General features: G+C 34.0%; 2 protein-coding genes across 10 annotated transcripts in view; one reads left to right on the forward strand and one right to left on the reverse strand.

Annotated features, from left to right (window-relative positions):
• The window catches only part of IMMP2L (inner mitochondrial membrane peptidase subunit 2), a 929,145-nt gene that overhangs the window by 449,389 nt on the left and 463,888 nt on the right, over positions 1–15,868 (forward strand). The gene's annotated exons all lie outside the window — the stretch shown is intronic.
• LRRN3 (leucine rich repeat neuronal 3) overlaps positions 4,124–15,868 on the reverse strand; it is a 35,864-nt gene continuing 24,119 nt past the window's right edge. The window contains exon 2 of the mRNA XM_017878667.1: positions 4,124–7,152. Coding sequence (XP_017734156.1) covers positions 4,659–5,951 — 1,293 coding nt within the window. The 5' untranslated portion in view covers positions 5,952–7,152 and the 3' untranslated portion in view covers positions 4,124–4,658. The remainder of the gene's footprint in view (positions 7,153–15,868) is intronic.

The raw sequence follows: 15,868 nt of genomic DNA on the forward strand, positions 1-15,868 counted from the left end.
CAACGACCTAGTTATCTGTGCATTTGTTAGAGTAAAATGATATAGAAGCGAAGCTGTAGTGAAAATATTAGCATTTGAAAAAGAAGATCATTGTAGTCTTTTCTGTTTAATTGATTGCAAAATATCCTTTTGGGATCCTTAAATATAGTAATATATAACGGTAGTAATATATAATATATATAATATATAATAGAGTAAATATAATGGTGACAACCATATTCTTCACAAACATTTTACTTATTTGCTATAATGTCTTGGGAAATCTGAGGAAAAAGATTGGATAAAAGAAAATATAGTCACAATTTAGTTACTATTCATTACTCCCTATTTCCTAGAAAATCAGCATTGTGATGAAGCCCAAGATACTATGAATGGCGACATATATAATTAGAATTATTTCCTCATATTTTTGATGGCGGTGAGATATGTTATTGAGATTTTTTTCACTCCTTAATACATGTATACTTTTAAACATTTTAGTTGTTTTTATTGTTTGCTTTATTAGTTTCTGACACATTTTGGATTTTTCATCTAAAACGTTAATCTCTAAAATTTTAAGATTATCCTTTATAGTTATTGGAAGATCTTGTAAGAGTTAATGTGGATAGTTAATTAAGTTGGTTCTCCTCCTTGTAAAGATATATAGACATTTTGTCGGTGCTAGATAAACCTTTTTGAAATTCACTTCTCATTTTCTCTTTGAGTTTGAAATAGGGGTCACATAACAGTTATCCATGTTTTATGCATAGAAATAATTTATGGTAACTAAATATGCCTTTTTTTGTTTGTTTGTTTTGTTTTGTTTTGAGACGGAGTCTCGCTCTGTTGCCAGGGTGGCATGCAGTGGTGTGATCTTGGCTCAATGCAACCTCCGCCTCCCAGGTTCAAGCGATTCTCCTGCCTCAGGCTTTCGAGTAGCTGGGACTACAGGCATGCGCCACCACACCCAGCTAATTTTTGTATATTTAGTAGAGACGGAGTTTCGCTATGTTGGCCTGGATGATCTCGATCTCTTGACTTTGTGATCCGCCCTCCTTAACCTCCCAAAGTGTTGGGATTACAGGCTTGAGCCACCACACCCAGCCTAAATATGCCTCTTAATTTAGCCAGTCTAAGGATAGTATTAGGCTATTTTCTGCAGATATAGTGAATAAGATCAATATTATACTTGAAGCAAGCTTTTACATCAAAGTTGTGATAAGCATTTTAGACCAAGAAAAAAACCTTGTAGCTTTTCTAAGCATTATCATTTTGTGAAAATATGAATGATTAAGACTGGTACTTTACCAAATCACACAGTTAACATGTATTTGTGAAAACATTGATAAAGAAAATAAACCAGAATACAATCTAGTAGAATATAAGTTTTAGATGGTAGAGAATGTGTCCTATTTCTCTTTTTCTCATGACTAATAGCCATACAATAAATGTTTATTGAATATAAACAAAAGATAATTAAATGAATAAACTAAGGAATTATTTTAAACTTATGCTTGTGTGTAGTTTTACTTAACATTTTTTTGTCTAATTAGAATAAAAACTTTAGCACTAAAATAAGTATGAAATGACTAGTATATGTACCATAAATCTATTTCATTTCTTTCTTGGTGAAATGGTTAGCATATGTCTGCCAACCTGTTGCTGCTTAGCGTTACTGACAATTATATACTTTATCTCGCACTGTTTTATATATTTTGTATTCAATTGGGCATGCTTATTGTTAGAAAATCTTAATTTTATTTTGTAGTATAAATTATAAAGTATGTAATTCTTCAAAAATTATTTTTGTGCCAAGGTGTTTTTCTCCATACAAGGTGAACAGATTAGGTGGCATTCATACAGCTATAAGCTTTAGAGTTTTATTTGTTATAGGTAAAGTTCTGTTTTGCAACAAGAGCATTCAAATCGTATCACAAAATCGTCAGTTAAATGCTTTGAGTACTTTGACCAATACTTAGTTTTATGTGAGGATTAAGAGGTGACAGAGAGTATGAAACACCCTTCTCATTGAAGCAGATGTCTTTTCTCTCTCACTGGAAATTTATATTAAAATTTAATCAGAAAAGTAAGTTCATGATTTGCGTTGAGCATCTGTATATTTTGGTTGTAACAAAATACTTCATTTTAGTGCTCACTGCTAGATGTCTATTGAGAATGCATATTTCATAACAAATTTTAAAAGAAATATGTAGATTAAAATGAATTCTCAGTTCTATGATATGTTTGTGATACTTCTTCAGGCACATAGGTTTCAAAGAAACATACAAGGTACATGCTTAAGTTGTTGCTGACCTACACTATGCCTGCGTCCTAATAGGTTGCATTTCAGCTCCTGTATTTTTGACAAATAGCTGAGCTCTCTAAAGCTCTGTTTGTGGTGCTGAAACCTCTCATGATATATGAGCATGTCTGGCTGATAAATTCTAATGTCAGCCTCTGTGTGATAGTGATTCATCAGGTTGTAAAATTTGTGTTTGGGAAACACGTTGAATTCGCAAGTTTCATGTTTTGGTTGTGTTAAAATTAACTCAATTTGTCTTTTGTTTTAAGAAGTTCATAACAATTGCCTTCTACACTGTCAAAAACAGCTAGGATTTAATTGGAAACTGTCAATGCTATCACAAAAGAAATGTCTAATATTAAGAAATAAATTGATATGACTACAGTGCTGGAAATGTTTATAGGCCAGTGTGATGTTGATATTATGCAGAAAGCCATTGTAAGAAGAGTTAAAAGTTGCTTATGAGCAGACACAATAGCAATTAACATGAAAGCTTTGTAACTTCGAGAGATAAACAATTTGACTATAAAAACTGTGGTATTGTCTCAGAATGTTTGCTTTGTACAAAAATACTTCTGTTTTTTCAGGACTGTGGGAGTTTGTTTGTAAAATGATTGAAATCCTCAAAATCTTAATTCTCTTTTTTTAAGTGAAATCCTTATATTCCCTATATAAGATTTTTAAATAACTACTAATGTACTTGGCACTTCAATTCAACGATTTGTAATCTTTTAAGCTGTGGGTTTCAGGTGCCTTAAATATATTCTTGGAGGACTGGACTAAAAAATTACATTGTTAATTTTTTCTTTTACTTTAAAATAGTTTTAGAAGCTTTTCCTTTAGTTAACATCATTCCTCTTAAATTTTTGGCAAACTCTGGAAGTATCTGAATTATGTCATTTTTTATATTGGGGTGAGCTAAATAAAAGAAATTTCAGAAAGTTGAACCTGTTAAACTTCTACTACTAATCCTATATGTTTTAGGGTGTAATTCTAAAATCTTAGTCTTGGACTGAAACATGCTGTTTCCTTGCCATGTTTCAATATAGTAAATTATTAAGTTATTTGCTTGTTATTTCAGTGAATCTCCTTAACTGTTTTGAATCAGAGAGAGATTTGAAAATTATACCTAGAGCATAAGTCATAATGAAATTTGGCAATAGTTTCTGCAAAGTAAGCAGCCTAGACCAGGCATGGTGGGTCATGCCTGTAATCCCAATACTTTGGGACGCTGAGGTGGGTGGATCATAAGGCCAGGAGTTCAAGACCAGCTTGGCCAGTGTGGCAAAACTTTGTCTCTACTAAAAATACAAAAATTAGCCGGAGATTAAGTTGCATGCCTATAATGCCAGCTACTTGGGAGGTTGAGGCAGGAGAATTGCTTGAACCTGGGAAGTGGATGCTGCAGTGAGTTGAGGTTTTGCCACTGTACTCCTGCCTGAGCAACAGAGGGAGACTCCGTCTCAAAAAAAAAGAAAAAAAAGACAAGCAGCCTAAAACTAAGCTACTGCTAATAATTAAAATAAGACTTTAGGTTGCTCAGATACTGAATTTATATTGTCTCAACCTAATAATTTAATCTACTCCAAAAGCTACTTGTTAAAATCCTTAAGTGAATACATAATTTCCTAGAGTTTCTATCAATAGTTAAAGGGTTAAATGCAAATTATGATTGCCATTTGATATTGATTAAATGCTTTCTGAAATCCATATTTGAGACTTTATAAAAATGTAGGCAGTCGCATCACCCACGAAAAGTGCCTTACTCTTAGCATTCCAAATTTCATTATAGAAAACACCTTTTAAAACTTCATCATTTAAATGATATCTGATCAGATGATATTTCCCAGAAATTACTCTTTATTTAGAAACAAAACAAGACAAAAGCAATTGATTTTAATCCAAAATGTATTTTTCCTTATAAAAGAGGTCCACATACTCACTGTGTCTACTCTACAGAATTTGTCCATTTTATTACACCACGTGTCAAGTTTATCTGGTCACTGCAAAAACTCGTGGCTAATATGTGTAATACAACACAGGAGGAAGTATTGCTCAGTTCAACTACTCTTATATACTTAAAAAAAATACAGAAATGTTTTTGTCCACTTTAACTGTAGTCCAGACATAAAAGTTACATGAAAGTTTTAGAAAATGGAGTTATTTTATTTGGTTGCCACAGTACCCCTTGAAGCCAGTTACTTAAAATGCTGACGTTGTACATTTTTCCACTGGTCAGGAGCAGCATTGGTGAAGCTTAAACTTTTCTCTCGAAAGTAATCTTTCTTTACGTTGTTTTTTGTTTGTTTGTTTGTTTTGTTTTGTTTTTAGCACAGCTGAAGTCTTTAGCTTTTTTTTGTTCGTTTTTGGAGTAGGTTTAGTTGGTGGTTTTTACGACATTTGTTGGTAAACCTATAACAGTTGCTTTTACTTTCAGTGATGTACTTTTTTCTTTTCCTGCTTCCCAGAGATTTATCAGAGGAGGATAAAGCTCACCTAATGCAAAAGCTGGTTTCTGTAAGTAATTCTTCACATAGCTATGTCCACCATCACAGTTCATTTCTTGAGAGAGGCAGCTGATAAGACATATCACACCAATAATCCCCAGAAGGCCTCCAAGACAGGCCATAAGTGTTGTGGTATTACTCTTTTCATACTGTTTTTGATCAGGGTCCAAACCTTTGGTGGTGACATTTACACATTTTTTTCTGTTTTTCTGATAGATGGTGGGAATATCAATACAAATTTTATACTCAGTTGATGGGTTCAGATGAGTAAGATTATATACCTTGACATCAGATGGTATTCGAGCACTTTGCGCAGCATAAGAATTTTCAGTCTTGACAAAGGCTGTCCATTTAACACTAGATTTAAGAATTTTAGAACTTGCTTTCCAGGACACCAAAACTGAATTGGCCTGAATATCTCTTATTTTAATATTCAAAGAGCCATTGTTATCCTGTGGAAAAGATCCATCCACTTTGATCATAACAGACTTCAAGTCAGCGCCAACTAGGTTAGTTGCTATACAAGTATATAAACCCCCTTCTTTGGGAGTTATGCCATTTATTTCTAGTGTTCCTTCAGAATGGACATAGAAATTTTCTGTCAGGGTATTAGGCAAGAGTTTTTGACCAGAAGGTGTTATCCAGTAGATTTCGGGCTGTGGTTCTGCAGTAGCTCTACAGTGTAAGGAAACATAACTCCCAGCTTCTACATTTAGATTAGAAGGAAAGCTCTCAGGAGCTATAAGAGGGAGACAAATTTCCATCATGTCCCTGAAATGCACTTGCCGAACATTCTGACCTTGGAATTCAGGTGGGTCCACACAAAACAGTGAATCTGGTTCCATAAATCGAATGTTGGTTTTGTTCATATTAATCCAACGGATGACACAGTCACACCTGATGGGGTTACTGTGTATGCTGATTTCCTTGAGGTTTGGCAGAGACTCAATGGTACCATGGTACAGGGCACTGAGGGCATTGCTGTTCAGCATGAGTGATTCCAGCTTGGGGAGTCTGAAAAATGCATTGGGGTGAATGTAAGACAATCTGGGGTTGTTAGTAGCTTCTATTTTTCTTAAATCTGGCAGGTTATCCACAGCAAGACTATCGATGGAAATCAACTCAGGCATATTGTTTATCCCCAACTCTTTTAAGTGTAGCATATTGCTAAAATCACCCCTTCGTATTCTATTAATAGGATTTTATTTAGATCCAAAATTTGAGATTTACAACTTTTGAAGAGCAACATGGGGTACTTTAATAAGCCTGTTGTCATAAAAGGAGATGCTTTCTAAGTTTTCAAGTCCAACCAAGGCATTATCTGGTATTTCTGTGAGGTTTATACCAGCTATGACCAGGCTGCGAAGATTGATAAGAGGCTTAAAGTTCATGTCTTTGATTCTGATAATTGGATTTTCCCCAATCATCAGAATCTCTAGATTTGGAAGAGCATCAAACCACTTACTGTTGATCATCTGCAATCTATTTGAATTGAGATGAAGTCGAAGAAGATTATGTAGGCCAATAAAGGCTCCAGGTGAAATTGCAGAAAGCAAGTTGTGATTAATATAGAGTTCTTGTAAGTTGCTCAGTTCTGACAGACATTTTTCAGGCAGTTCAGTAAGTTTGTTTTCCTCTAGGTACACAGAAAGGAGCTGAGGCATCTTTTTTACATTAATATTGGTGACTGAAGATAAATTGTTTTGAGATAAATCCAGGCCAGTAAGGTTTACTGGAAAGTCTGTGGAGTATTCAATTTTTGCAATATTGTTAGTCTGCAGGAGCAGAATCTGTGTGTTAGCAGGCAATCTGGCTGGGAAAGTTAAAAGACCTAAATCATTACAGTCCACTGTAGATGCTTCCATATAAATGGATCTGGGTGTAAACCAAGGCCTGATTTCACACGTACATAACTGTGGACAATCCACTTTTTTATCTACACCTTGTACTAGTGTAGTGATAGCTAGGCCAAGTAGCACATGAATTTGGAGTGGCATGTCCTTCATCTTAGCTTTCTTCTTCAGAAATGTAATGGGCCCTTAAGGATTCCACAGGCAGTACTAGTAAGTTCAATAGGAGCTGATTGATAAGGAAGATACTTGCATTTGTCAAATGATGAATGCCATAGAACCACAAAGTTTTTCTTCACTGAAATAAGTGCCAGTGCCACAACTGCATTGTCCAAAAATGTCATGCATATTGGAGAAGAGAAGGTTACTATTTTCTTAATGATATAATATTGATGTACTTTTTGAAGGTGGAGTATGTATAGATGGTCATAGGAGATTGAGTAATTCATTTATTTAGAAGTATAATATTCAAATCCCATGCTTGTTCAGTATTCGCAGGAATAGCAGCATGATGCTAAATGTAATAAAATGAAATATGAAAGGAAAAAAGAGAACAATAATTAGTACAAATGAAAAATATATCGTAATTAATATCTATTAACTAAATATAATTATTTCATGTATAAATTATATTTTTAGAGTTTAAGTACTTCAGTATGTCTTGGTGACTTTATCATTTTCATGACTGTCCTTGATAATTCTTGGCCCAGACATTGGGCAGGCTGAGAAATTTAATCTTTAAAAGGCTAAAGATTTATTATTTTAATGAATATGTTTCCAGAAGTTTTCTGTTATTTCAAATATTTACTTATTTATACCTTGTAATTTTATTCATTATATTTTCATTAGCTTTGAAATTTAGTTATAGGGAAAAAAGGAAAATAACTTTTAAGTTTTTTAACTATTGATGGCTTTATTTTTTTTGCTTGTTAGAGAGGCAAAATAAAAAGCCAATAAATAAGTAATACTGTTCACTTATAACCAAATGAGTTAGACTGTGATTCAACAGGCTCCCAGGAGACAGGATTTAGAGACAAAAATTATAAAATGTTAAGTAAGCTAGATGTAGTGGTATTAGCTGTTTCCCATTTTCATTCATACTTCTCTCCATAGTCTCCTTTGCATAAAGTGACTTGAGTTTTGCAGTCTTCAGAGAAGATTAAGTTTAACTTGCTGTAGATATACCTGTATGTTATCATTCTTAACTAAAGTTCAGAAGATTAACATTTGGCTGTTTTATTTTTCCCTGAGAATAACTTACCTTCCATTACTAACAATGAAAAAACAGTATTATTACATCACTGATATGGTTTGGCTGTGTCCCTGCCCAAATCTCATCTTGAATTGTAGCTCCGATAATTCCCATGTGTTGTGGGAGGGACCTGGTGGGACATAATTAAATCGTGGGGGCAGTTTCGCCCATGCTTGTGATAGTGAAATAAGTGTCACGAGATCTGATGTTTTTATAGGGGAAACCCCTTTTGCTTCAGTCTCATTCTCTCTTGCCTGCCTCCATGTAAGATGTGCCTTTTGCCACCTGCCATGATTGTGAGGCCTTCCCAGCCAGGTGGAGCTGTGAGTCCATTAAACATGTTTTTCTTTGTATTACTCAGTCTTGGATATATCTCTATTAGTAGCATTAGAATGGACTAATGCAATCAGTAACACACAGACCTAGATATTTTTCTTTTAAATGGATACCAGTGTCTTTGAAATATAATCATTTCCAACACCAAGTTGCAAATTTGATATGTGGGGATCCTTCTTTTTCTCTGTTTACCTTACCATCTGCCATTTTCCTGCAGGGAACCTTCTTCCTATTGATAGAGCTATGGTTGCATTACTCTGCCTGGAATAGTTCTTTCTTTGTTTTAAATTACTTTTTACTGTCTTTTCAAACCTTAGGTCAAGAATCTCCCCTCTGGGAAGTCTTTCATACAAGACTTTCATATAACCCCTCCCTCCAGATGTACTTAGCTGCCCCTCCACAGTGGTCCCATGGCTCCAGCACTTGCCTCTGTCAAGCATTTCCTTGATCCTTTCTTTTACTAGTCACTAATCTCCTTGAGAGCATGAGGCCTGCCTGACTTTGCATCCCATCTTCTGGGCATTATCATTATAATATAGTATATGTTCAAGAAATGTTTCGAATGAAACAATAAATTAATTTTATTAATAGAATCATTTATGCATCCTTTTACATATTAAGCAATTCAATCTGCTTAATTTCTAATTTCAGTAAATTATCTGTTTTAATGTGTGTAAGTATATACTAACATCATATTTGTGTTACATATATTACTAAAATCCAGAGATTAAAATTCAGGCTACTACAAAGGAATGTTAGACTTTAAGAGAAAAGTTAATCTATTATATCTGTGCTTTATTCTTTAATTTATCTGGTCAACATTTATTGAGCACTTTCTACATGCTGATTATTGGGTTAATAGCTAGAGTGAAAAAAGATGACTTAGATATGGTTGATTCCTTTAGTAAACTTTCAGTCTGGAAGGGAAATAGAAGTAAACAGATGGTTACAATTCCATATGCATGCTCATTTGGAAGCATATACCCCTCCGAATAAAATGAAAATAGAAAATAGAAATCTATTGCCGCTTTATGTCCAGAATGAAAGAAAAACCTAGGTACAAAGTCCAGTTGTATTGCTGTATGTTTCCATAAATCACTTAGCTGAGAATGGAGAAACCATTACTTCTATCAATTAATTGGTTAGGTCTGCTTTCTTCAGCAGAGCAGAGAGGTACCTATATTCTTCTTTAAGTTAACTAGAGGTTCGGAAATATTAAAGATGAAGCATTCTTTCTGGGGAGTCTTAATATAATATCTCTTTTGTTTTGAAATTATCCCGGTGAGTGTCTTAGAATCAACTCAAATGTCTATCAATGACAGACTCGATTAAGAAAATGTGGCACATATATACCATGGAATACTATGCAGCCATAAAAAAGGATGAGTTTGTGTCCTTTGTAGGGACATGGATGCAGCTGGAAACCATCATTCTCAGCAAACTATCACAAGAACAGAAAACCAAACACTGCATGTTCTCACTCATAGGTGGGAATTGAACAATGAGAACACTTGGACACAGGAAGGGGAACATCACACACCGGGGCCTGACGTGGGGTGGGGGGACAGGGGAGGGATAGCATTAGGAGGTATACCTAATGTAAATGATGAGTTGATGGGGGCAGCACACCAACATGGCACATGTATACATATGTAACAAACCTGCACGTTGTGCACATATACCCTAGAACTTAAAGTATAATAAAAAAAATTATGTTTGTGTTTAATTAGAAAGTGTTTTCTTATTTCATCATTTACATGGCCATATGCTAGAAACAACCACATTTTGAATTAGATTTATTCTGAAAGCTGTTGAAAGCGAGGGTGTTTATAGTGGTGAGCATATTCAAATGTTGTTTCTCCTGGTCTGTAGGAAGCAATAGTATGGGAAACACAATAGAGAATATAGAAATTTATCCTTTCTTTAGCATAATATTGACTTTTTCTTTTGTCTGTGGAAATGAATATGATATTTCACTAATATGCTATTTAGTATGGGTTATTTGCAGGATAATAAGTAAGTAATAATTGTATCTTCTTAGTTCTTTATAGTTTTCAAAGCCTTTTCTTATTCATTATTAATTTAATATTAATGAACTTGTGAGATAGGTTGGTGACGTACTTTAATCTCCATTTTTTAATGTAAGGTTATTGAGACCCATCTGCCTGATATCACACAACAAATAAATGGTGGGGTGGGATTAAAACCTAGTTTAGGCCGTTAAAATCAAACAATTGTAATAATTCTCATATCTTATATATCCAATTCCTGTGGACACTTAGAATTTGAGATTTCTTTACTGTGAAAATACCAATTGTTTCTTGGTATAATTATATGTGGAAGCTTTTATAAATAAAGCTACTTTTCCTTAGTAAGGAGATCTTCATTATCTGTTTTTCATCATTTATGAAATAGTGATTCAACACCTACTTTTTGGCAGGCATTATCGTAGACACTGGAAAGTCAGCAATAAATAAGATAAAATATCTGCTCACCAAGTTTTCAGTGATCAAAGGAGAAAATAACTAAGGACAATGATGCATAGTAGATTTCATTTACAATAAAAACGTGTGCAATGCTCTGTGGATGTACAAAGGAGAGAATGCTTAATTCTGTTCCTCCAAAAGGAGCAACATGAATGTTCTATGGCCTTTTGTGATACTTATACAAAATCAACTGGGGTATAATGAGGATATGTGGATAAGAAGATTTAAAATCCACTGTCTTTTAGATGAGTTTTTATAATGCTAAAGCTTAAGAATAAAGTGTGCCTTCTTCTTTGCACCTCATTATGTGTATTACAAAGACTACAGAATCTGAGGAAAAGAAACATTTTGATACTTAAGTTGAAAATTGGTGAAGACAAAATTGCCATGGGTACATTAAAACCTAGTTTTCCTTTTCTTTTATAGCAAATTACTAGTTAAGTTCCTTTGTATAAAGAACTTAAATTCTATTCTCCCATTATCTGACTTCATATTCCCTTGTAAGACTTCATCTTTCTTCAGTTTTAATTGAAAGTTCCATATCCCGAAGGTACTGTTGAATTATACTAACTGCATCCCTATAAAAGACTGTTCTATTTTCCTTGGGAAATATTTCTCTTCCAGTTTTTTGAAATGAATTATTTGAATTTATATGACAACTTTCAGGAAATGGATAATGGTAACTATTTAGAATAGTTTAATGAATGCTATCCTTAAAAACTGATGTTAATGAGAAATTGATTTAAGGAAAGAAAATTTGTTTTGCATTAAGAAACGTGGGCCAGGTTTACTGGATGATTTTGTAACTGGGGACAGGATACCTCACTTTCTGGTACCTCAGATTATTGATCTCTATAATTTAGAAATTTGGCTGCATGAGCTCTAAGATTCTTTCACATTCCGAACTTATGTGATACTATTCTGTGAACATCAAAGGTTTTTTTCCAAAGGTGTCTAACAATTGAATGTGTGTAAACTCACTTATCTGAATTTAACCTTTGTTTTTTAAATTTATTACAAGTTTATATTCAATACTTTAGTTCCATGCCATTAACAAATTAGAATCAGTGAATTTTAGTCATTATGGGGCTTTTAATAAAAACTATCAAATTAGTTACCTGCCATTATTTCTATTTTATCTTTTTATCTACACAGTAGTAAACAAACGAGAGAGTTACTTTAGTCATTAAATTAAGGCAAACTGAAAGTAAATTGCCTCGATTAGAGCACTTGATCTAAATTCAGATGTGAATTCAAATTCCTTCATTTTGCCTCTAAAGCTCAGTCTTAACCACTAAGTTCTACTTTCTGTCAAATGTTTATTTTTAAAATAGCACTACACGTCTTGGTATGTTTTCAGAAAGGTGTTTCCTCCAACGGTATGGGTGTACTGCCCTTTTTGTTATTGTTGTCGGGTGTTTCTCTTCCTTTGGTAATAAAGTTTTACTCAGACAAAATTATAAAGCAGTTGAATATTGTGGAAGGAATAAAATAAAAACTGTTTTCTAAGCCTAGTTTTGCTATGTGAGAGTAATCATATTGCTCTCTGAATCTTAGTTTCTCACAAAATGTGCACTAAATTTTCACGGTTGTTTTCAAGTTGATGTTAATGTCCTGTGAAATTGTAGAGATTTTGCATGGGGTTGCCATTAAAAGAAATTTGTTTATTAGAGAAAAATTATTTTTGTTATTGTTCAAAATTTATGTAGTAAAATGTATGTCATGTCCACCCATATATTTAATGGATGCTATCTTTTAGAGTGTTTTTAGAGTGGATTCTGATGTTTTCAGATTCTCAAATCTGGTATTTTGAGATTTTCAAACTGGCAAAGATCCTCATTATTATTATTATTATTATTATTATTATTATTATTGAAATAGCTATAGGTTTTTTTTAACAGAGGGGAATTTGATATTATTTTATGTCTTTGTCATGTTTAAGAACTTATATTTTTACCCAGCAAGCATTAATGCAGATCATAAACAAATCATGTGCTGTTTCCATTCCTCATGATATAGGGCTCAGATGGTCCTTTAGATGACAATAAAGGCCTTGTAATAAAGTTCNTGGCAAAGATCCTCATTATTATTATTATTATTATTATTATTATTATTATTGAAATAGCTATAGGTTTTTTTTAACAGAGGGGAATTTGATATTATTTTATGTCTTTGTCATGTTTAAGAACTTATATTTTACCCAGCAAGCATTAATGCAGATCATAAACAAATCATGTGCTGTTTCCATTCCTCATGATATAGGGCTCAGATGGTCCTTTAGATGACAATAAAGGCCTTGTAATAAAGTTCTCTCAGAGAAACCAATAGTAACTTAAATAGCACAATTTTCTCTCCTGAGTCTCAAAATATGCTTTGGGCAGATTTGAGAGAATTGGATGTTTTATCTTTTTTCTTCTCTTGTTTTTAGAATTTGAGGCTTGTGCTACATGGAGATAGTTTTCTTTAAACAATAATTCCGGCCAGGTGTGGTGGCTCATGCCTGTAAGCCCAGCATTTTGGGAGGCTGAGGTGGGTGGATCACCTAAGGTCAGGAGTTTGAAACCAGCCTGGCCAACATAGTGAAACCCAGTCTCTAGTAAAAATACCAAAATTAGCCAGGTGTGGTGGTGCACATCTCTAGTCCCAAATACTCGGGAGGCTGAGGCATGAGAATTGCTTGAACCTGGAAGGCGGCGGCTGCAGTGAGCCCAGATCGCGCCAGCTACACTCTAGCCTGAGCGACAGAGTGTGAGTCTGTCTAAAATACATATATATATATATATTATATATATATATATATATATATAATTGCAAATGTGTCACCCTAATACATCAAATTTATGGAATCTAGTTATAGTACAGCTATAATTTAGGAAGGGTAGTTTACAGTATAGAAATCTCTCTTTATAATTTTCTTTTACAGAGCGGGGAATGAAATCTTAATCACAGGAGTATTTCACATTTGGGTAGTCATTTCTGTGTACTCATAAATTACCAGCTTGTCATGATACTGTCATTTTTTATTATGAAAATTCTGATATGTTATTCTTAATTATTGATTTTGCTCAACTGAGTACTTCATTAATAGCATTATTTGTGAAGTTAACTTTTGTACATGATTAGTTAAACAAATGATAATTTTAAGCCATAACTTGTCTCTTGATGCTTATAATTTTTCTTATAAGCATCACTCCATATACTGGGGAATTCTAATTTACAATATGGCATAACAGTACATTATTCAATATTGTTTGAAAGCCAATGGATTTTGATTGCCTGATTTGCTTTTTTAACTTTTCTTCTATGAATACCTTGTTATTTAGCATTTATGCAGTTCCAAGTGTAGGTCTCTCTGGGAAAAGCACTCATTTATTCACTATCCTTAATAATCACTCATCTTAGATTGAAGCATAATCATCTTGTTTTCCAAGTTGGGAAATAGTGATGGAAAGTTTGCTTCAGGTTATGATTAAACTAGAGATCTCTATTTGGGTGATGCCTCTCTGTTAAGTTATCAGCACTTTAACAGTAGGGTATTGTGTAAGTATGCAGACCTGGGAGTTAGGAGGAGACCTTGTGACCTTTAGTGAGTTCGTTTCTAAAATAAAAATTATCTTCAAATTCTATCATTATATAATTTTTGTAGTAACCTTAAATATTCTCAAAACAGTTTCAATATATTTATTTTCTTTTTTGGTGGCGGGGGGATTGAGATGGAGTCTCGCCCTGTTGCCCAGGCTGGAGTGCAATGGCGCAATCTCGGCTCATTCACCGCACCCTCCACCTCCCGGGTTCAAATGATTCTCCTGCCTCAGCATCCCGAGTAGCTGGGATTACAGGCACCTGCCACCACACCCAGCGAATTTTTATATTTTTAGTAGAGATGGGGTTTTACAGTGTTGGCCAGGCTGGTCTCCAACTCCTGACTTCGTGATCTGCCGTCCTTGAACTCCCAAAGTGCTGGGATTACAGATGTGAGCCACTGCACCCAGCCAATATATTTCTTTGTACAAACTTAATACTGTGTACTTGGATGGATACTGATAGAATTTACTCAGATATTTTATGATATTTTTAGGTTTTCATGTTTATTCACGTTTTGTGTGTCTCAAACTAGGGCATAGAGATAGACAAGTGCTAATTTCACTCGCATCAGAAATAGTCTATAAAAAGATTCTTAGGACCTGTACAAATTCATGAAAATTTTGAAGAATTTGAAAAATTTGTATGTCAGGAGTAATTTATTTATGCTTGTAAGAGAAATCATTGTTTTCCTGGCAAAAATGTGTGTGTGTGTATGTGTGTGTGTGTGTAGATTTGTGTGTATGTGTGTGTGTAGATTTGTGTGTATGTGTGTGTGTGTGTAGATTTGTCTATGTGTGTGTGTAGATTTGTGTGTATGTGTACGCTGAGAGACTTCAGTTCTGTTCAGAAAATTTTGAATGTGATTGACTAAATTTATGCATTAAATTTTCCCATTTTATCCAATCTTTATTTCTATCAATAGATGTTTTGAGGGATTTAATTAGACCTTAATTTGTATTTTACAATTTCACATAAATTGAGAGGAAAAGTCTGCCCAATTGAGAGGAAAAGTCTGCCCAAATATGCTTTCCTTATTCTCTTGACAGTTTTGGTCTCTAAAAGCTCATTCCTGTCATTTAGTTACAGTTTATTTGAGAAGCTAGTGCAGAGTATGACTGGTAAATGATGTCATCCTTTTATCTTCAAAGGAATTTCCAAAGATTTGGAAATTTCCCTGCTTGAATGACAGAAGAAAGACTTATATTGTGCCTCACAGTACAGTGGTTTGGGAAATGTGTGTCTCAGGTAGACCCACTTTCAATTATCCTGCATTTCAGATGAAAACATTTGGGGTAATTGTCCAGATAATTTAAACAATTTTAAGTCGTGTTTTAATTGGAAGATAGCCAAATATCCTGTCTTTGAAGTCTCCATTCTTTATGTCACATGAAGACTGTCCATCTCCTTGGTATAGTTAAAAGAAAGAAATGAAGTGATTGCAGCTTGAGTTGATTTTATGAACAGACACGAGTATGCTGCCTTACGCTCTCTGATCTTGCAAGCACTACTCTCTAGGGCCTTTTACATGGGAGGACATGATAGGCATGTATGCCAAAAAAAAAAAAAAAAAA

The sequence above is a fragment of the Rhinopithecus bieti genome, unplaced genomic scaffold (assembly GCF_001698545.2).
Source record: "Rhinopithecus bieti isolate Rb0 unplaced genomic scaffold, ASM169854v2 scaffold_10712, whole genome shotgun sequence".
Lineage (NCBI taxonomy): Eukaryota > Metazoa > Chordata > Mammalia > Primates > Cercopithecidae > Rhinopithecus > Rhinopithecus bieti.